General features: G+C 38.2%; 1 protein-coding gene across 7 annotated transcripts in view; it reads right to left on the bottom strand.

Moving 5' to 3' along the window:
- The window catches only part of CAMK2D (calcium/calmodulin dependent protein kinase II delta), a 149,102-nt gene that overhangs the window by 47,417 nt on the left and 78,511 nt on the right, over window positions 1-23,174 (bottom strand). For 6 of the 7 annotated variants that reach the window (XM_061993428.1, XM_061993426.1, XM_061993423.1 and 3 more), the window contains 4 exons: window positions 18,120-18,174; window positions 10,236-10,301; window positions 7,590-7,662; window positions 1,770-1,872 (listed from right to left, as the gene is read on the bottom strand). In XM_061993428.1, coding sequence (XP_061849412.1) covers window positions 1,770-1,872; window positions 7,590-7,662; window positions 10,236-10,301; window positions 18,120-18,174 — 297 coding nt within the window. Of the gene's footprint in view, window positions 1-1,769; window positions 1,873-4,168; window positions 4,225-7,589; window positions 7,663-10,235; window positions 10,302-18,119; window positions 18,175-23,174 lie in introns of those variants that run through there. The other variant, XM_061993430.1, reaches the window with a different exon arrangement.

Below are 23,174 nucleotides of genomic sequence, written 5' to 3' on the forward strand. Positions count from 1 at the left end.
CTGCTATATATTCCGCATTTTCTCCCCCTAGGGTTTATGATAAATTTTGCCTGTGCTTCACATCTGTTCAAAGAGGGTGGTATGCAAGACAGAGACATAAGGTTTGCACACGTCCTATTATTTAAAAAGACCAGTATTAAATCTTTTCCACCATTTTCCTTTGGGCATCAGATTGTAACAAAAAAAAAAATGCAATTAGCAATTAAAAAAAATAGAGAAAAAAAGGAATAGCTTAGTGGAACTGGCAAGAAGAGCGGAATATTTATCTCATGCCTCCCACCATTTTATTATCACCTGAAGCATGGCATTGCACAGGATGTGATAAATCACATTTGCTATGTTCAGGAGGGCAGACACCTTGCCTTCCAACACGTCATAAGCAGGACTCAAGCATAGAATGTGCTCTCTTCTGGTGGTCACAAACACATGCGCAGTTTTGCTTTCACATTTCCATACATCTTTGTCACTCTCACCATCTTGATCCCTTCCAGATGAAGACAATGTCTTAAAAAATCACTAAAGTGGCTAAGGAATGCCAGTTTCAAGTTCAGAACATGTCTGCAAACTGTGGACAGACAACCCTTTCCGGACTATTATGTAAGGTTCCAGTTGTTTTTAACCAGTTGTTTTTAACCACCTTTTACCCTCCTGGATTTATGCTTTTCATGACCTACTATGTGGGTTGCTTATGTATTAGCAATTGTACATTTTTACTAAGCCACCTTATTTTCACCTCAGTGGGTCAAAGAAAGTTTTATGGAGAATTTTACTTCCAGATGTAAAGGGGAAGTCACCTCTGGGACAGAAATATAAAGAGGTGAGACAGATAACTTATACTGTCCTGGCAACATCTGAACATGGATGACTGTGTACAGTCTCAAGTATTCAATCGATCCCTTTTTTTTCCCCCTGCTTTTGTCCAAGTCGCATTTCAAAGTGTCTCAGAATAAAGTTTTCAAGTATTTCCAGGCAATGGACAATTGTTCAGAAAAAATGTTTTGTTGTACATTCTGCAGTATTAACCTATAGTTTTACTCCTTCCAGTCACCTGAGTGGAAACCACCCATCTCCTTTCCAGCTTCTACACCTTTGTTTCCTTACTCTAGATACACATGGGAAAATGGGGGAGAAGGGGTTTGTGTGCACCTAAGTCAAACTTACAGGCAAACAAATGCTAGGACAAGTCAGGAATCAGGAAATACAAGTTTCAGAGTCAAGAAAGTCAATGGCACTTAGACTCCATACAGGACATTTACAAAGGTGTAATTACTTCAAGCATAAATTGAAAATCCTTCTCCCTCTATCCTACTTCATACCAGTACTGTTTTGCTGGCAAAAGCCCTGGTATGAACACAGCTGTGCCAATAGAAAATAAGTTGGAAAAGTCTCATATAATTTGGTAAGTTCATTTACCTTTGCTAGTGAAGAGGAAGCTATGAGGCAGAGACATTTCTTTCAATGTGAGCTCTGATATTTGGAAATGTAGCAACATGTCACTTTGAAAATGTTAGAGGATTTTTGTTTGGGGTTTTCTATTTTCTTTTTCTCTTTTAAACAAATAAGGTCTCCTGCCAAGCTCTGATTAATCAGGTGAGAACTAGAGACAATATTCTTCCTGGAGAAAAAAGATCTAAAGTGTAGTCAGCTGTAGACACTGAACTATGAACAATACAGCTGCAAGTTTTACTCTGCAGTGAGCACTGGGCAGCTTGGGCGGCTTAAAGGCTACGCTGAATAAATGGTGAGGAAAGAAATAAATATTTACTTACCAAACCAAGCCTGTTGCTCTCCTTGCACTTCTATAGCCAATCCGAAGTCTGCCAGTTTTACTGCTGCTCCCTTGGATTTGCTAGCTAAAAGTAAGTTCTCAGGCTTTATTCAGAGAGAAAAAAATTGAGGTGAAAAGATAAGTAAATATAATGTAGACAGGTTTTCACTTTTTTTTTTTTTTTTAAGTTATGGTAGTCTGGAAAAGAACAAATACTTAGAGGAATGAAAAAGAGAAAAAAATCCAGGTGTTTTCTCCCCAAAACTGCAAAAACTGCACTTTCCATTCTTACGTGGAAAGAACTACTGGGCCTGTACATAGCCTTCATGATCCCATGATAGTAAGACTGAGGACAACGTATAGATCTACCGATGAAGGAGATCAGTTAAAACAGAATCGTGGCACCTGTTTGCCTGATAGGGCAATTCAGAGACTCCTGAGAGCTCACTATCTGAAAAATGCTGCAGAAAACCTCTGAAAGACAAATTTTTGATTACTACTCTAATCTACATAGCTTGTAGGATTAGGCATCTATACCTGTCCAACGTAGACATGTTTTGCATGACAGCTTAACAAGAACAGATAGATTATTATATTTGTATTTAGAGGACAGGTGTATTTAAATTGCAAATCTTTCAGCAAAACCAGCATGTCCACTTGTGTGCTTGCAGAGAATGTATCACAAATAATAACGTACGTCTGTCAAAGTTCCTACTTTGTTCTTTCTTTTTGGGAGTATGTTGGTCACATCTGAAATCAAACGTTACGGCACACTCGCGATTATAAGTAAAGGATTTAAACATAAGAATGACGTTTATTCTACTGTTCATAATGTATCTTTTTAACTTCACTTAGAATAAACATCAAATGCAAATTCCATCCAAAGATAACTTTATTCTATGAGCCTTAACTTTTTGTTTAAAAAGACATCTTCCAAATTGCTGTAAAATTCAACAGATTGAGAGAACTGTGACCTCATAATATTTTCTTACCATTTACTTATTTTCTGTCTCCATTATTTCTGAAAAAGGTTTTGTTCTACATTTACATAACAACAAAACCACACTTTCAAGGTTATCTCTGTGACTCTACCAGAAGCAATTTTTGCAGTGATCTATGACAAAGGAATTTACTACATCCAGTCTGGTACTGAGGACCCAATCCTGCAAACTCTCAAACACGTGTTTCATTTTAAACCCAGCAGCAATCATATAGATTTCTAAAGGACTATTTATGTGATGACAGTTAATCCCATGCAGGTACTGATCCTAGAAGCAACAGAGATCATAAGCTTCTTTCAGCAAAGGCTATCTTTAATACCTCTATCAACTATCCGGCAAAGTATACTTGAGTCTAATTAACACCTGTGATACTTCTTCCAGTTAAAAATGGAAATAGGCCCTGACAAACTCTTTAGGCCAAAGGGATTTTTTTCCCCTCTCAACAAACTGTATAGGAACATTTTTTTCAGCATTCAGACACTATTGTCTTTCTCATCCCTTTGTTGCTGTCATAGAAAAGACAGTATTAAAAATCTCCCATCAACAGTTACTTGATGATCTTGTCTTTCCACATTTAAAAAATTGACACTAATGTCTCTCAGAACTGATATTCACTTAACTATCAGTAACCACTTCAAGTACATTAGCACAAGCACTGACTGAATAGCTGAGGACTCTTCTCTGAGGTCCCTCAACACTGATTTTAAGCACTGTCACGCTGCTTGCCATTTAACTACAGTAATTTCAATATGTAGTCACATAGCTCTTGAAGGTTTCCTATCAGAGTGAGAGAAGTTTACAGTAAGTACTTCCTGGAATGCACTTCTTGTATAAACCTCTTAGAGAGACGGATGATCCTATCTGGTTGTGACCTTCAGCAAGTCAAAAGCAGTGAAACGCCTCACCCTCTTGGTTGAGACGCAAGCACTAATCTACCACTTGGCAACACGTGATACCATTCACAATAGTAATTTTGCGTTTTCTACCTCTGGCTTTTTCCCTTAGGATTTAAAAAAAAAAAAAAAAAAGATTCCACGATGAGTCTTTCCTCTGCCAAAGCACTCTGCAGAAATACCACTGTCGTAGGTGAGTGTTTCAACAGAAGTCGAAGCAAATTTCCCGATTTATTCCCACGTCAAAGACAACAGCCTTTCGAGCGATGTTGTGTGGGACTATGCACTCAAACAACATGCAGCTGTCACTTCAGGCTGGCAAGAGGCATACTAGGTAATTATCATGCATTAACTTAGAATGACTGCAATTACTTGGAAAACATAAGAGCCCAGCGTGGGCCACTTGGGACTCATACTTTGGATTCAATAGTGTCACCCTGTGTTACTGGCAGACTGGCAGCAGTCAAGCATGTAGAATGGTAATGTTAACTATTAAAATTACTTACAAATAAATTAACATGATTTGTGCCTTATTTTTTCAAAGGTCTTTCATTCATAGAGATCAGGTCCGTATGTCTCTGTGTGCTTTTCTGTGAGTGTAACTAGAGCATCCATTTCTCGGGGGGAATGCAAGAGGGTTGCAAACACAGAGTTTTGCAAAAGCAGGAATGTTGCTCACTGCCAAGGACTATAATTCCTAGGTGGAAGTGCACTTTTAGCACCTGTTAAAGACAGACAGACACTAATATTAATTTTTTCTGCATCTAAGATCCACTAACATGAACTTCTGCAAAAGAAGAGGCTGCAAAAGTTCCACTGTTTACTGCTAAAATATGCTAAAAGGAAAAGGTAAGCAAGAGTGTCCAAGAATCTCCTCCTCTTGTTGCCTTCCCCATCCCAGAACATGCCACCAAACAGTGGTGTGACTTTATCAGAGAAAAATATCATAAACTTTTGCACTTTAAGGATCCCTGACAGACCATAATGATCTTCTGCATGTCTTGTAGCTCTGGTCTTGGCCCTAGTCACCTTGTTCTTGGTACCAGAGTGTTCTCCTGGGATTTCACCAGTGTCTTTCATATCACTCCTTTGTTCTTTTCTTTTTGCCACAAAGTAGTGCAGAAGGAAGGTTTTCTATTTCCTTAAGTTTTAACTTTCAGAAATGACATCAGGTACTACAACTTGACACATACCTTTTTTTCTCACACTATTTTTCCAGTTCATCCTGGATTTGCCAGAGTAAGAAATCCACACATGGTTTGGAACAGGGAACAGATGAATTTAATGCATTTCCGACAAAAAAAGTTATTTTGTGTTAATGTACAAAATGCAACAGAAAGCATTCCTTATTCTGTCAGCTTGCATGGTGACAATTTTTCTCCAATTCCTTGTCCTGCCAGAAGCACAGAACTGATCTACGGTGAGGACAGGAATGACTGGAGAAGCTGACACCCTTTCATTTCAACTTGGTCTCTGCTATCTGCCTGCCATGCAAAATTTGTCAATCGGATAGTGACTTGTCAAGTCTCCTCTCATACAACACTGACACAGGGAAGTTCAGAAGTGAAAAAACAGGGAGGAAATTTCTGTATATGTCTTTAAAACCTATCCTACTCTGAGCTTTCAGAGCATAACTTTTTTTGTTCCTACTGGAGAACAGAGACTTCATAAATTCAGACAGTGACTACAACAGTTGCTTATTTGGGAGTGATGGCAAGAACGATGATGGCATTCTGATTCCAATGTTATTACTAGTGATAATCACTAGAAAAATCCTATGCTGGAAGGAAATTCCTGCTCTACATAACTCATCCAGCAAGAGAAAAAAAAAGGACAAAGAAACTGTGCGGGAAGGATTTAGTGTGTTTCACACCACCTTAGCCCACATGCCTTTTTTTTCCTGCCTTTGTAATAGATCTGATATTTCAGACAGTGCACTTCCATTGGATTTCAAAAGAAACAATCTTCTTTTACTTGAGCATCTTGACATCCAAGTACCCAAATTACGTCCTCTTCCTCATCGACAAAGTAAGGTAACATTAGCTTTGAGAGAGACTTGTCTCTCTGATCTTCCCAGTAAAATAAATTGATCTTTACTTGTTTCTTTCCATGCCAACATGCTTTAAATGCAGAGAACATTTCTGCAGCAGACATCACCATTCACTTGGATATATACATGGTCAAGACGTAATGCTCTTCTCAGTGCAAGAGATTTCTTTCTGAAGTTTCCATCTCAAAGCTACTGTTGGTTCAGAAGGACCTTGACTCCTTGTGTGATCATGGTGAGAAAATTCTTGTTTTCTAAAGAGGTTCTCCTGTAGAAATTCCTCTTTTCTAAGGACTTTCTGTGGCCCAGTCAAAATTTGGAGGGGAAAGAGGTCTTCCTGCCAGCAACCTCATAGTGGCTGGCCTTTTTCTGTGAATCTGTGAAAATGTGTGGCATGGAAACCCTGTAGACTTCCCAGAAACACTCCAACTTGCCCTGATGAGAGATGTAAAGTTCTCCCTGCACCCTGCCCTAAAAGCTCTGGATGAGAGAGGCAGATCAATGAATACAGCCAACTACTGTTCTCCCTGGTCTTGACAAGAAGTGCAGGCAGACTCTGATGGCTGTCTGCACGGGCAGGCAATGCCAAGCCTTCAGGCGATTATTCTCTGGTGAACGCTAGCGCTTTGTTCTTGCGGGGTTGTTTAGGTGGTGGTTTTTGTTTTTTTGGTTTTGTTTTTTTGTTTTTGTTTTTTTTTTTTTTTAAAAAAAAAAAGCAGAAAGGAAGTGTGGGGAGGAACAAACTGCGAAGGGCAGGTTTGCGGTGTGGAGCGCGGTGTGCTGCGGCGGGGCGGGCGCGGGCTGCAGCACTCACCTTGAGGTCGCGATGGACCACGCCCAGCTGATGGCAGTGCAGCACGGCCTCCAGGATCTGCTGAATGCAATGACTGCGTGCAAACACCGGCGCCGCCGTTAGTCCCGAGCCGGGGCCGGGAGCGGCGGGGCCGCCGCGAGGGGAAGGGGCCGCCGCGGTCCCCGCCGCCCCGCGCCGCTCCCGCTGCGCCGCCTCGCCCAGAGCACGACGGCCTCAGGCACCGCTGCTGCGGACCCTGCACCGCGGCAAGGGGCCGGCCCGGAGACGTGCTGCGGGTCGGCTGCTCGTTCGCTTTTTTTTTGTTTTGTTGGTTTGTGGCCTTTTGTTTGGTTATTCTTAATTTTTTTTAAAATTCTTTTTAAAAATTACAATTTCTAAGAGGAAAATTGTCAGAAAGCATTGTAAATTTTGCCAATGATGCGTTGCCAAGGTTGTCTTAAAGATTTGGCATCCTCTACTTTGGTTTCCTCCATTCCTTACTCTCTCAGAGGCATTAGGAATTGTAGCAGCCATTGAGGTAAAGAGAAACCCACTCCAAATGAGGAGTTTTAGGTAAATGATTAGGTGGTTTTGGTAAATGATTAACTTCTGGCAGTCCAATTTAGTTGGTAATCAGCACCACTTGCCTGAGGGCTCGTCATACTCTAAGGCAGCAGCATGTGAGCGGTTGTTGTGCTGCTGCACCCCAGGGTCTCAGACCAGAAGTGGCGTTAACATCTGCAAGCTGACATACATCACAGCCAAAGTTCACCTCCATGTGCATACACAGCGATACATGGACAGCCTCAACAGAGCACCAGACACTTTTGACAGCATGGGATAAATCCAGCACCTTGGAAGGAGACAGGGTTTTTTTGGCAACCATTCCCCCTTTTGCCATGATGTATATTAGGCCTGTAGACTTGCAAACTGGAAAGAGGCATCATGCATTATTTGTTCGGCTGGTTGTTTTGAGGGTGAGTAGGATAGGCAAGGGAATAGCGCAGCCAACCCACCCTCTGCCCCTACCCAGTGGAAAAAAACACCCCAAACTCTTATATCCAATTGGTGGGCACCAGATACTGACCTTCAGGTCTCTGTGAACTATGCCATTTAGATGACAATGATTAACACTTTCTAGAATCTGCTGTATACAATGACTGCAAAGATACAAGGGCAGAATGGAAGGGAGAACATTTTAAAGGCACATAATCACATTGAATACAAAATAAAACAAAACTTCAAAAAAAATTATAAAGAACAAAACCAATTTTAAAACTCCCAACAAGTCTTGATTGCACATTGAACTGGAATAAAACAATATTGACTATAGAGATCCTTCCAGCTCTAAAACATCAAAAAAACCCAAAGCCAACCAAAAGAAGAACAAAATCAAAACCAAAGCAAAAAAGACATTTCACATGGCACATGTCACACCTATAAGACAGAATCATTAGGTTGTCTTTTCATTCAGCAGTATGGAAGCTTTTTCCAGTTTCCAAAAACTGCGATAGGAAAAATAAAGCAGAGGCAACGAAACAATTAGTTGATATATTTTGGTGTTTCTCAATTTTTGCAGTGAAGTTAACATTACAACAAAGTGCTGAAACAAAAATATGCTCAGAAATGAAGTGATATACAGAAACAAAAAATTTAAAAAGTCAAAAGCTGAGGAAAAGGAAAACATTTCACATTCAGAATCTATTTTTTAAAAAAAACTATTAGTAGAATAAAGCCAAGTCATTCAGAAAGGTGGCATGCATTTTCATTTAAAACATCGTCAAGCACATTTACTTAGGAGTCGTTCATGAAATGGAAATTCACATTAAACACAGAGACAAATGTTTTGATTTGGTGTATTCAATAATTTCATTAGCACCTATTTTTCCATGCCCAGGTTTGCAAGTTTTGGCCAGCCTAAGATGCCAAAAAGCACAACTGAAGTATTCATCTTTTAAAGCACTGGAACTTTCTCAGATGTTTTTCAACACCACAAGAGCTTACAAATTATGTTTTTAAAGATATCCTTGTGGCAGAAGTCAGTGACTGTAAGTAATACACAGTAGTCAGGGGCCAAGGATTTGGTACTGCTCATCCAAAGCACGTTGACCATGGAATTCAGAAGGAATGGTCATAAATCAGTAACTGGAGCCCAAGCCTGAAAACCCTTTCTTATGCGAGTAGTTTGCGACTCACTGGACTGCTTGTAGGAGTAAAGACTACTTGCATGAGTAAGGGCTTGCAGGAGCAGACCAGTATTTACAGTTCTAGGATATGCAACTAGAAAGTCCATTAACTATTTCTACAGGGATACACACAAACACACGCAGTATATATAGATATATACACACATGGATACATATATAAAAGTATATAAAACCAGAGATGCATTATAACTAGATATTTCACTTATTTGGTCAAGTTTTTACTCCATATATAAATGGCATATATTTATAGATGTATCTCCTGTGTGCATATATATATGCACAGCCCCTTCCAATATGACATAATTCTAGAACAGAAAAAAATCACTGAAGTTTTTCCCTTTAAATCACAAGTATCTTAAAAACACACAATGACACCATATGCTGGCCTTTGGCATCAATATTAGAAACTTTGCTTGAATCATAGCAGGCAAAAAAATCATTCAATTTTTTTTTTAAACATACCTCTTCTCTTTCCACCCCACCTAAATTACTAATTTTCTTTTCTACCATGTGTTTTGCAGTGTGGTGTTCCACACTTAAATGTTTAAAGTAATGAAATCAGAAGAGTGATAAACAATGGAAGCTTTCTAGTAGTCAGAATAAGTTCTTGTTTCTTCATTATTATCCTACCAATGTTGCAGATGCTTAAAGCTTTTTCTTCATCTACCAGTTAATTCCAAATGTAAAGGAACGACTCAAAATTATATGCATGAAATAGTTATCAATGGTAGTGTGTAACTATGAACACACAAAAATATAAGGATTCTTTAAATTTACTTTGAGATGAATTTTCTGTGAAGAGTGTAGTGGTAGAGCATAGTTTCTTTAAAGTAACTGATCACCATGTTTAAGATTCATAATTACATGAGAATATTTAAGATAATTATATGAGGACAAAAAGATTCTGAGATGGAAAAATGGCCCTGATACTTTGTCAGCATGCAAATTATGGTAATTGTCAACTTATTCTTCAAGTTTTTCAACAAGCACTTGCAGAAAATTGCTAGAGATTTCATATTTGAGCTCAGACTATGAGATGCGCAGCATAATTGCTTATTGATGGAACACAACAAAAATATCTAAATGTGAGGAGGAAATTAACACTTCTGGACAGAGAAAAAATTGGTATTTAATGTAAAATTCTTTCAAGTCCAAGACGTATTTCAAACTTTGATCAGCAAATGCAAGAAACTCTAGATGAAATAGCTGAAATGTGATGTCCAGTTTACATAAGAGAAAATTGTGTAAGATTTCAACAACTTCAGAAGTTCACAAAGATTTTAACAAATTGAGTTTCAATTTCAGCTTTTTCAGATCAGCAGACATCAAGACTTCATACGAGTTCTCCACCACACAGTCACGAGCTCAAAATGCCAAGCTGCACCCTTCTAAGTCTGAAGGAACTCTTAGCAGAGATCCTAGAGCCTCACAGACATTGCTAGCGAAACTGATGCCAAACACCATGAGATATTTAAGTGACTATTCTAAAATTACTAAACACAACATTAAAAAACCAAATTACTTACCTGGCATCTGCTTCACTATAGTATTCTCTTGCAACTATGTCTTCAAACAATTCACCTCCAGTGACTCTGTTAGAAAATGCAAGATGCAAAAGGAGATTTCAGAAGTGAAAACGTTCATCTTAACTTTACAGAGAGAGAAGTCAGAGAGAAATAACTGAAATATTTGTACAGAAACACAAGAGGTCCTGACCATCAGGTGAAAAAAACAAAGTGGAAGGTTTGTCCATCCAAATAATTAACATGACCAAAAAGGATGTGGTAGAAGAGCATTTTAACTGGAAAATAAAAGCCAAGAACAGCAGCTTATTGGGCAAGCTGCCATATAACAGTTACAGACATCAAAAGTCAGTAGTAGAACTATAAGAATAAAGGGAAACGGATCAGCAAGGAAAACAGTGTCTCGGGTTCAGAATAGTTTAGGATAAATCAAGAACTGCAATGTAAGACAGATGTAAGGAAACAGAATGCAATAATGCTAAAAAGGGAAACAAGTCTTTGAGTGTGGCACAAAACACACCGGGGATACACCCATGTGCCAGAATGGCCTCCTTTTTTTGCTTTTGCTAGAAAGAGTGTTACTGAGTTGGACAGAGAGTATCAGTAGCAGTGGAGTATGTTGATCAGGTTAACCGCAGATTTTTTCCTACAAAATTTTCAGTTACCTTTGTCAAGAAAGTCGGAATAATTTAGTGAAAGTGTCTCTTAAAATATTTAGGAGATATTAACAGTACAAAAGAAGAACTGTATAATCCAGAGGACCAGTAACAGAAGCAACTGTGCATGGTTGCGTACTAAGGATTTCATTGTACAATCAGTGGTTTAATAACAGGGCATGGTTAAAGAGAAATAAAACTCTGTTCTTATAACCCAAATGTTAACAGTCCAGACCAAGTCATCACCAGGGTGCTACCACAATCTTGGAATGCATTTGAAATAGAGTGACAGTAATGTCCTTACGTACAGCAGTAAAAACCCTCCTCATATGGCACACAATTCTGGCCACTCATGTTCGGAAAAGGGAAATTCAACAGCACTATGAGCAGAAAATTGTTACTAGGTTATCCATTCACTCACTTATCACCTCTTCTCAGAGAAGTGATGTCAGTTTAATAAACAAAGTTTAAGAGAGATGAAAATAAAGACTGAAGTTGAAGAGCATAAACCATGCTGTCCATGATGGAGAGTCGTAAGGGACAATATTGGTGCAATGATAAATAAATATAAAATATCTGTGAATAAATATAGTGTTAAAATCAGGAGTTTTCTAACAATTGCAAGCTTGGCATAATGAAATAGGTTTTGGTAAAGTAACTGACACAGATGCTCTGTTTTTAAGATGAAGACTGTTGAGCTTTTAAATAAAATCTTAAAACTTGTCTGTCTGTGGCAACAAGAGAATAGGCACGTCCCTGTGCAACCTGATCGAGGTGAATCTGCTTCAGCAGGGAGGGTAAGCTAGATGATCTCTAGAGATCCCTTTAAACCTTCACCATTCAGGGATTCTGTGTGATTCTGTGACTCAAAAAAAAAGAGGAAGACTTCCTGTACTATACTGTAACACTTCTCCTATGGCTTACACTGGCACAGTTTCGCAAATAAATGCAAATCTTCAGGTGCTGTACTGAATGTCTGAAAACAGATGCAAGCCTTCAGAGCACACACAATGTGGAGCACCCAAGTGCACAGTCTAACCAAAGCACCTAAACATAGCCTCAATTGACAGGATGCACAAGTTAGTCCAATTCCAGTTTTCCAAAAGCCTGGTCCTACTTAAACACTAACATAAATAATTCCTAGATTGGAGATCGGTGTTTGTATTTCAATACTGTTTCTAAGTGTAGTGAGTTGTCATATAGTACATTATATTCTCTATAGTTTTCCAAATGTAAAAGCTGGAATGGGCTACAAGATGCTTAAAGGTATTTAAAAATCTATGCTACAACGAATACAATAATTACTGAATATAAATAAGTTTAATAAGATTAAAAAGGGTACTTCAAATCTTCAGAACCATAACATTTATATCTGTAAACTGCTGTACTAACAGTTCATTTTAGATCCCAGTTACTCAGTCACATTAGATGATGACAGAAATGACCTGCTCAACTAGTAGCATAGCTTCTTTCATCAAGGACAGTTAAAAACTTTATTTTCATGTTTCCATTTACATTTAGGCTACATTATCCTTTTTGAGTTTACATCTTACTGACTTACTTTCACTTTCAGGTAACAGAATGCTAATTTTTACAAAAGTATGCAATAAAATCCAGAGGAGGTAAAAAGAGCTGGTTGCCTATTTTGTACTTTCTTTTTTCCATCTTCTACTTCTCAGAAACTGGCTTTGGCTGTTGTAACAAAATGTTTGATTAATGCATATTTTGAAAGTCTTTCTGCATACATACGTGTCTATCAAAGTTCTTTTAAAGAGGAGTAATTCTCACTTTGTGATGATTGAAGAAAACAAAGCATCCTTTGATCTTATTCTTCTCTAAAACACTCATTTTTGATCCCAGCCAAAAAAGAAAAGAAAAAAGCTTTTTGTCACTGAAGTGTGTTTCAGTGGGAGAGAACACTAAACTGATGCTTGTTCTTCTCAAGCACAAAGAAAAGAGGGGGATCTGCATTCGTATTTGCTGACACTAAACGTTGTCAGCTTGGCATTCATAATCACGGTTAAGCAATGGCAAATTAAAAGCAAGGATAGAGCTGGTGAATTTCACTGACAACCGAACAAGCAGTCAACAATTCCCACACTCTGTCACTCTGAAGGATACATTAGGAATGTATCTCAGAGGACAGCTGAATGGTTGTAGCGAAGGAAGGCAGATACAGAACCTGTCTGCATCTTCTGAGCCTCAGACCCTGAGAAAATTGTTATAACCAAATCCGTGGCCTTTGCTCACTGAGTGTGCATGGCAAATGAGCCTTTGCAAAAAAAAGTCAAGTACACCACAATATAGGACAACCAGCTAGTCAACGGAAGTGATCCTTCACACCTGGAGCACCGTGTCCCCTTCTAGACTTCCCAGTACACCAACCACATTAACATCATGAGCTGTGTCTAATGGAGGGTCACCAAGACAAGAGTTGGAGGCAAGTGGTAAGGCTGAGGTAATTTGGTTTGGTCACCTTTAAAATGGGAAGGCTCAGAGGAGATCTCATTGCTGCCTACAACTCTCTAATGAGTGCATACACAGAGACAGCATGAAAGGCAACATAAAAGCTGAAACATTGGAAATACCAAATAGATACAAGGTTTTTTCTTCCTTCATAGTTATTATAATTATTTACTATGTGTTTGTTGTTCAAAGAGGTTGTGGAATTTCCATCCTTGAAGATTTTCAAACCTTGGCAAATCTCTGAGCAAATATATTCAATTGGCCCTTGTTCAAGAAGAGGGTTAGACCATATAACCTCTAGGGTTCCTTACCAACCCATGTTATTCACTGATTTTATAAATAAATAAAGAACAGAGCAGTTACCAATCAACTACGTCTTATAGTCAATACAGTTTAACATCAAAACGGCTACAAAGCATTCTACTTATTAGATGTCATTTTGCTAGGTGGATTTTTTTCCTTCCTGTACCTTCAATTATGAAGCCTGATGACTGGGGAAGGACCTGATATATCCACAATGAATACAAACTACACACATAGAAGACATCCTTAGTTATGAGGTTCTCCTTGCCTAGAGAAGGCTATGCTGTGACACCAAAGTGTGATGGTTTTGCGTGGCTCTGTGCTGCTGCCCTGTTACCAGTAAGAGAACCAAACTGCCTTACATGCAGAGGTGTGCTGAAATCGGAACTCTGGGAGGTTTTGCTGGTCAACACAAGTACTTAGAGTGATCTCTCAGATCAAATTATACAAATGGAGGACTTAACAATAGTTTGAATGTTGCTTCTGTTAAACATTGTCTCATCCCCCAGGCTAAAATACTGAAGATCTGATACATGATACCATTCAGGTGGTATGGCAATCACACACAGATTCTAGTCCGTATACTTAAATTAGAAGGCAACTTCCAGCACAGTTAGCTCTACAAAAACAAACCCAAACATTTTTAAAGAGGACACTAAGATGGCAACAAATAAAGCACATAGGTTTAAGCAAATGAAGTACAAGCAGTAAGAACAGCAAAGCCCTCTGCACCAGGTATGTCTTTCAGAAAAACCATAAAACCGTATGTCTTTCATAAAAAACCACTCAACTTCATATAGCATACGCAACTGATTAGGACAATTTACAAATACAGTAAAATTTACAAATACATTTAAAAGGAACTCTCAAATCAGCCTCTACAGATGATCACACTGGCATTCTTTCTTCCCAGTTTGCATTTCTTCTTTCTTAAATTGCTTTCATAATGAAGGTATGAAGAAGCAGTTTTACAAAATTAAAGTGGTCATATATTTTTTACATTTATCTGTGACCTTCCTACTTCAGAAAAAAAAAAAAGGGTTCACGCACTTATCCTAGGTAAACACTGTTCTGCCTCTTTTTTTTTTCTTGGTATTTTTGTTTCTTCTACAGTCCCTCCACTTGGAATTCAACACCACAAGGATTCTAAATGTACCAATTGTTGCATCTCATCAAGTGCATTAAAATGGGAGACAAGGAAAGAAGAGAATCTCATTGACTTGCACAAGAGAGTTTTCAAGTGCTACAGCTGTTTCCATTCAGATGTCGCAATTAATACTGACAGAACTGATTGGATTTGAACTCATCTAACATCATTAATGCTGAAGGAAGACAATCTCATTCGTGCTTAGCAACTGAAGTGGACTGAGAGGGATGCAAATCCTAACTAGACTTGCGTTAACCAATAGGGGAAGATGAGTAAGAAACTTCATGAAGTCCATTACTAATCCTACTATACATATTTTATTAATCCACAAATCACTTCACTATATCTAGGGAGAGAAACATAACCGGAGCAAGGCCTTTGCTTGGGAGAAGTATCACATAAGGCTTAGTTAATTCTCTAAAATGTGTAGGAGCCATATTGGTAAATCAGTAAGATACTCTGATCCTTGGCAGTGACATCAACGACTCCTTGAAAATCACTACTTTGCCTAGTCAAGTGCAAAACAACTACCATAGTCCAGAATGACACTGCCATGTATATATTTCAGAGATGGGATGTCAGGAACCAAAAATACATTTTTTTTATACTTCAGTACTCCGTCTCTCATATGCAGGGCTTCTCAAAGGAGCACCTCAATACTGCATTTTATCAAAAAGTGTATCTTTCATTGTTCAATGTCCAGTTTCCACATGGATTTTAAAACTTCCAGCTTTTTACACAAAAGCTATTCACTCAAATACATGCCTGTAAGAGTACAAAAGTCACTTTTTTTTCCCTCCTGATAAAAGCACAGCTATCACTTAGGTATACAAGCAAAGCAACAGGCTTTGCCTTTAGATGGCAGACATCTTTCTGACATTACTTACAAAGGGATTATTAGAAATTCAAAATAGAATGTGACAGTGATAGTTTTTTTCTCCTTACATAAAGCACTCTTCACTTTCTTATGTGGGATGCAGTCTAAAAGAAATTTCTAAAAATCCAGTCATACTGATTCCCACACAGTCTGAAAGAAATAATTAAGATAATGACATGATGGTATGTGTGGGTGGAGTGGCAGTGTTACACCACAGTCAGGCTCCTGTTGAATAAAAATTTATTAAATAAATAGAAGCATATACTAGGCCTTCATACCAAAGAAGTCCATGTGGTACTTTTTTCGTGGCAGCTCTTTTATGTACATTCAAATAAGCCACGAATCCACACAGATGTCACTGCAGTAAAAGATGAAGTTTCACTAGTAAGTAGCATTAGTCTGAATGGAAAATGAACTGTGAACAGCCATCCTTCATAATTAGGCAAATGTTCTTCAAGAATGCTACACGTTGCTTTTCCAAAGACAACTCTGTCAGTACAGTTACTACCTCTAGCATTTAAACTTTTTTTTTTTCCAAATAATTTATTTTAACAAAAACCCAAACTACATGATCAGAACATAAGAAGCTGTGTATACGTGTTAAATCTCTCTTCTTTGGAGAGGATGAAAACCAAAACCATGCGGATCATTCTAGATGAACAGCGTATGTTTGAGTCTGTTACTATGTTTGTCCTAAGCGAGGCTGATGGGGAACAGGAAGTTCCAGACCCAGCAGAATGCTTCCTGCAGAATCTAGTTTTCTGCCAAGACAGTATCTCTGGGTTAGGTATTAATTTTTATTGCAGAATACAGGCTTCTATTTGTTCAGTTACTACCGAGATATAGATACTGGTATCTACAACTTTGAAGTTGTTAAAATGCCTTCTAGTTAACATTGCAATCCTGAGAAATGTTTGGCATTACATATTCAATTTAAGGCAGAAGTGGACTAACTACAATTACAATAGGCCATAGCTTCTAACAGTACAGTAGTACAATAATAACAAAAAAAGTCACCAATTTATAAAGGGATATTGTCCCTAGAATGATGAGTTCTGCATGCATTTCTTGGAAGTGTTCAGACTTTTCCAATTCCATATAGAAAGATTTCCTTTGTGGCCCTTAAAGGCAAAACAAACCCCAATGCTTGTCAGAGAGCAAGTATGCACATTGTGCCCTAGAGCTATTTCCAAGACAACAGTAAGAGCACTTACCTGAGATATATACAAATCAGATACAAGTTCCTGTTGAGCCTAGTTAGGATTTGAGAACTGAACCCTGAATGCCTTCACTGCAGACAGACTATTTGATATTTTTGTACTGTTAGTCTGAAATCCAGTCTTCAAGAACTCTTCACAGATTTCTTTGGAAAAATTAAGTAAAAAAATAAACCAGAATATAACCTGAACACAAAGGCATGCAACTGACTGTGGAAGATCAAGGTTCTAAGTTGCCGACACCAAATGCAGGTATTTCAGTTTGTATGCCTACAAATAAGCTATTTGACATTTCTAGGGGAAGGACTGTATTCTCATTCTAATCACCAAAACCATGTTGGGCCTATAAAAGCTCTTTAGGGTGGGGGGCGTTGGTTTGTCAAAGCCATAAACTGCCCTGGAAAAATCTGCAGTTGAAATACATAAATCAGTTTTGTAAGACAATTCCTAATCATTCATGTTTTTCCATACACAGAACCAAAAGCAATTATTTTTCGAGTGAAAAGTTTGCCTGTCCCACAAAGAACATTAATGCCTCTTTTTGAGTCTGAGACATGTAGTTTACATTGTCAACATCTGCCACTGAATAGTCTTACCTAGAAGACACACATACGCACAGTCCCTATGTGAAGAGCTCACACGACAGAATTTCCTGAAGCAAAATGGGAAGTAAGTAGGAAAATTCCTTTACATGCTGAGCAATTTACATTCTGAAGGGTGTCAAAATGAAACTTCTATCTATAAGTAGGATATGAGTTGAGAAGAAAATACTGAAAGTCTTTCCCTCTATGAAACTCAGGCTTACCTTCCAACTCAGTAATGGACATTTTCTGTCAAGAAACTATTCTTCAGAGTGTAGGGTTTTTTTTTTCTTTCTTTTACAGACCACTGCCTTACAACAAATTATTTTTTCTGAGTTGTATGTTTGCTTAGCTTTGGCAGATATCATGCAACTTTTACTTACATACTACATTCATAACAAAATCCACTTCAGAAGTGGCCCCTCAGTTGTCAATATGGAATTCTTACAGCGACACTTACAAATCAGTTCTTGCACATGCAAATGATCAAGTGTATCTCTGTCCTTCCAGCTCTGTTTACATCTGTTTGTCCAACTCATTACACCAGAACCATGCATTTATCTTATGAGCTTGTTATTTACATCTGAAGTTTGAATATCACATCCCCAACATGCTAAACGTATGCAAAACACATACTTACAAGTCAAAGACTAAGTAATGGAATCCTTCTTCTGATATGCTGTCATGAAGCCGCACTATTGAAAGGAGGAAAAAAAGATAAACACTAGTCATCTTTTTCATGTCTTTCATGTCTGTCTTGGATTTTGGGGGAGAAGAGAGGATTGTAATTCTACCATAGAGCTGTTATTGCATCTGTGTGTGTTCTCATCTGTATGTTTGGGTTTTTTTAAAATTCTCTACTCTCAGAATCATCTTTTTTATAAGATGGGATAAGCAAAAAACTCCAAAAGACTATATGTGCAGCTCGTTTTACAGTTATTTTAAAAGAAGCTCTGCTATGCCACAGAAGAATGTTGCAGTCTCTCACCACCACCTCTTTTTCCTGCACATCTGGGCACATACACACTGCACCTTGCCTTTGTGCTTCATGTTGAATTAGGATGAAACAAGTAGTAAAATCACAGTTAGACTTAATATACTGTATTAATATGATTCAACTCCCTTTTCCCTAGGCAGAACCTCTAATTAATCTTTTAAATGGCATATGCAGGAGTCCCCAGTCACTGGACTTTAATGATCTTAAAACAGTATTCCTAATGTCTTACAACTATTTTCTCAGCAGTATTACAGCTTCAAGTTGTAAACAAAACATGATGGGGAGGAAAAAAAGCATAATTAATCATAGTTTTCAACAGAAGAGGAAACTTTAAGGGCTATGTTAACAAATTCCATAATCAGACAACAGATGCTGATCTTGAAAGAAAAGGCATCATTGCAAACTAAAAGCATTTGACTATACAAAAATAAATGGAGTGAAAAAAGGAATAAGCAATATTCTTGCTCATATTTCTATTATTTTAATATACATATATAATCCCCTCTAATCTTCTTACCTGTCGTCCACTTCAACCACATGAATGGTGAAGAGTCATGAAGAAATAAATCTCCTGGCAGCTATCTGGGCTGAATTTCCAAAGAAGCAGCCAGTGCCACAGCTGAAGACTAAAGCAAAGGGCCTGGGACTACCCACCCCTGGCAGCAGGTGCTTAGCCAGACCTACAGAGCACGGTGGGCAGGAGACAAAATGAGCAAGTGCCTGGAGCTGTGACAGCTCAGCAAGATAGCTGCCTCTCGTTTTATCAACCTGAAGAGCCATTTCTGAAAAGAGATCTAAAGTGCACAAGAGGACTTGCCAGAAGCAAAAGTGTGTGATGTCTAGAAAACAGTCATTAGCTTTTCCAGTGCTTTTCACGGCTAAGAAACTTAGAGCATCGCAATGATTAAAACCCCACGTCATACTTACATGTTTACCTTCACTTTGAATTTTAAGAATTCAAATCACATAATGGTAGAATTATGAATTAAGTTCAGTGCTTTTTCTTAATTACTTTAATGGAAATAGCAATTTCCAATGCTAATTTTCCCACAATACATAAAGCTTTGTCAGTAGTTTGATCCAAATCATTGTCAGTTATAAAAACAAATAAAAACCATCAGGGTACCTTAAAACTGCTTCATGTTCAAACTGAGCTGATGAAGAAAGTATAAAAGAAACGGACTTTCATATGTCCCTAGATGCTAGCTTTATGTATTAATCATTTTTAATTCAATACATGATATTAAAAAAAAAATCAAATAAACATGACTTTTAAACTTAATATTTAGCCTAGGGAAACATCTTGTGTTTGCACAATACTGAAGAGAAAAGCAGCTCTTGGCTGACTCACTGCCCAGAGCTTGTGATGATTCATAAGAGCCAAGTAGGTCTAAATCAGCATTTGTGGTTTTGTCTAGTTCTCCATTCTAGATTTGTCTAAGTTATTACAAAGTACAAGCCTGGAACATAAAAGACCAAGACAATACACTGCTGCCAAAAAAACCCACCAAAATCAAATGAAACCCAATACCAAAACCAACTTTCTTTCTGATTGCATTCATTGAATTGAGGTTTCAATACCCCCAAATGTCTGGTCTTTAAAGCAAACCAAACGTAAGATGAGACACTGAGCACTAGCCTAGGACAGTATCTTGAGATTTCTAGCTCTGAACAGAGGTCCCTAAACCATCTACCCTTTGGGTACACTACTTTGTACAACCGTATTAAAGATACTATTCATGAACAAGTGTTCAGAAATGGGATTTAGTGCAGACGCTTGTATATGTCACAGAGATGCATCATAATCCTGAAACGACAAATTGAGTGCAGCTAGTACGTTATGCATATGCCTGTCCATAAAAGTCTAAAGATTTAATTCACAAAAAATTATACCTTTTGACAGAAACTGTCTTTTCCTGAAAGAACTCAAAAGTGTGGTTTTTCTGTGAACACTCCTTGAGTTCAGAGCAGTGTTCCTCTCCTTGCTGCTTACTGACAGCATTCTATTCAAAGATACAGAAGCCTTCATATTCCATTTCCCATGTCATGTACAGATATTGAGAACTCCCAAATACTTCTGGTGAGGCAGAACATTTGCTGCCAACTGCTTTCAAAGAGCTCTAAAGCATGTAAAACAATCCAGATTTTTGAAACCTCTCTAGTGAATTGAAATAAAGTTTTAAATTTTAAAATTTAGAAATTTAATTTACCTTTAAAATATTACTTTGGTATTAAAACCAGATGATCTTGGCTTGAGCTTCTGGCTACAGAACACTCACAGTCTATATTCATACACATACTTTGTTTTCATGGTTCACTTCTACTGCTCCAGTGTGGATTTGCTAGCAACTAGCTGAAGCGAAGAACTGTATTCTTTAACTGCCACCATATTTTTTCAACACAGAATTATCTTCTTATATGCATTTATGAGAAAGTCGTCTCCTAGTTAAGAATGAAGCCAACATGAACCTACAGTCATTAAGGCATAGTTTTAAAACTGTGACCCTGAAGTGACAAAGTTGCAGGAGAAGAATAAGTTGCATTTCATTTCTTTGGTTCCAGTCAGCACAAACCCCTTTTCTCTATTTATTTTTTAAAAAATAATTGTGTCCACCACTTGTACTGCTAGGAATATTCATATTTAAGCCTGCAATAAATACTTCACATTTATACAGACTGAAATAGCCACATTACAGCTATTACATATAGATATCTGCAGCTCCATTTAGAACAGTAACATATTCCCACTAAGAGAAGATAAATACTTTGCCCAAGACCACACACAGCATATTAAAACTAGAGTCAAGTGTCTCAGTATTGTCTTGGCTAGAGGCATCTGTCATATCGATGATACGGAGTGGCACTGCACTATGTGAAGGGGTTTTCAGAGCTTCACTGCCTGCCTGAAATGGGAGGTGCTCTTGCTTTGTCATATCCTCTTCTAGAAGAGGGACTTTGTGTTTGGAGTCACCACAGAACCATAGCTCCTTTCTGACTAGAAAAGGATTGCCATTTGAGATGGTTTTTTTTTTCCTCAGCCTGGTAAGGCTGTTTCCTTACTAGCCAAACTCTAGTCTGACACATCCATGGGGATATCTTCTTCAGGGATCACATTCTTTCTCTTTCTTTCCTCCCAAATGTCTGAATCATAGAAGTCAGATGGGATAAATCCTTCTCTGAATCAGGATCACATGTCCCTCATTGTCTCTGAACAGGAAAACAGGTTGGGTCAGCCAGGGAAGATTAAAACTGCCTTTTGGCAAATGCTTATGTTGCTTTCTTCAGTCAGGTCAGATACAGTTTTATGCCAGTGAAATTTGCTAAGTGAAAATGCCTTTGCATGGGCAAAGGAGCAGAATCTGTGGTGAAGAAATCTGGACTATCTGGAGTAAAGGGTGCACGACAGCACAGAGGCAAGTCCAGCATGACCCAAGATTTGCTACTACATTCTGCCTGTAACTCAGCTTTTCACTGGGGAAGACTGGCAGGGGGGTTGGACTAGATGATCTTTTGAGGTCCTTTCCAACTCCTAAGATTCTGTGATTCTGTGACAATTTGAGAAGCTGTTCATGAAATTTAAAGAGTCCATAGTCAGTACAGCGGCTGCACAAAGGTACACAGAGGTGTCAAACTGCCAGACTGTTGCTCATTAGGAAGATTCTTCCCATGCAATTCCATCCATCATGCTTATTAATGGAAAGGGATAGTGGCAATGTAGTTAAAGACGTTCATTCTCCCTTTGGCGCTAAAGATCAAGATCTTTAGATCTTTATGGACTCCCAGAGGCATTAATCCCATAACTATGTTAAGCTAGATGTCTGGAATTAGTGCACTGTTAGGAAGCTATAAGGGTCATTCATCAGTTTGGAAGTCACAAAAACATATGTTGTATTTACTGAAATATGCAAATTGTTTCAAGTTCCTGCCTTCCTGCAAGAGAAAAAAGGGACAGATGTGCTTTCCATCCATGTTCACTTCCAAAAGTATATTAAACTAGCTATGCAGGTCTTCTACAGATCGTGCTTATTAGGAAAAAAAGAAAAAAGAGTAGCCTTTTAGAAATTAACTTAATTACATAATGGAAGAAACATAATGGAATGACTTAACTGAATCTGCCTGCCATTAGGTTTGGGATAAACTGTTGCATTTGAAAATAGAGGTAAAACAGAAACTGGAAAAACCTCAGTCACTGAAAAAGTATAACCAGGTATACATTTTGGTAACATTTAAACCAATTTTATATTTCAAAATGCTTGTCTATAAGCGTTTTCTGGTCTCTAATAAAGAATGCCTCATACTCAGCAAAACTGCTTGGCTGAGAAGTGGAAGGTATGCAGTGGTTAGCACTGTTAGGACTCAGATCTTCCTGCAAAGTCACCCTTTGTCAACTTTACCCTTCTACTAAATAAAGTGACAAGGGAAACAAAATAAAGCTACTGTTGTAACTTCATCAGAAACTCACATGGATGCCAGCACAGCAGTCATTATAGCAGTGCCAAGAATAGAGATCAAAGTCAAAATTTATGCTATAGCTTTTAGCCTAGATGGGAAGATGAACATGTTTGGGATTCCAAGCTAAACAGGATCAACACAAAACTGCACATGGGAGCAGAGCTGCAGATGCAGAAGCTTGCCAACCACTGCGCAGGAGTACTGCTGTTTGCACTTATCACACATCTTCTTCCTTCAAACAAAAGA

The sequence above is a fragment of the Colius striatus genome, chromosome 3 (assembly GCF_028858725.1).
Source record: "Colius striatus isolate bColStr4 chromosome 3, bColStr4.1.hap1, whole genome shotgun sequence".
NCBI classification, from domain to species: Eukaryota; Metazoa; Chordata; class Aves; order Coliiformes; family Coliidae; genus Colius; species Colius striatus.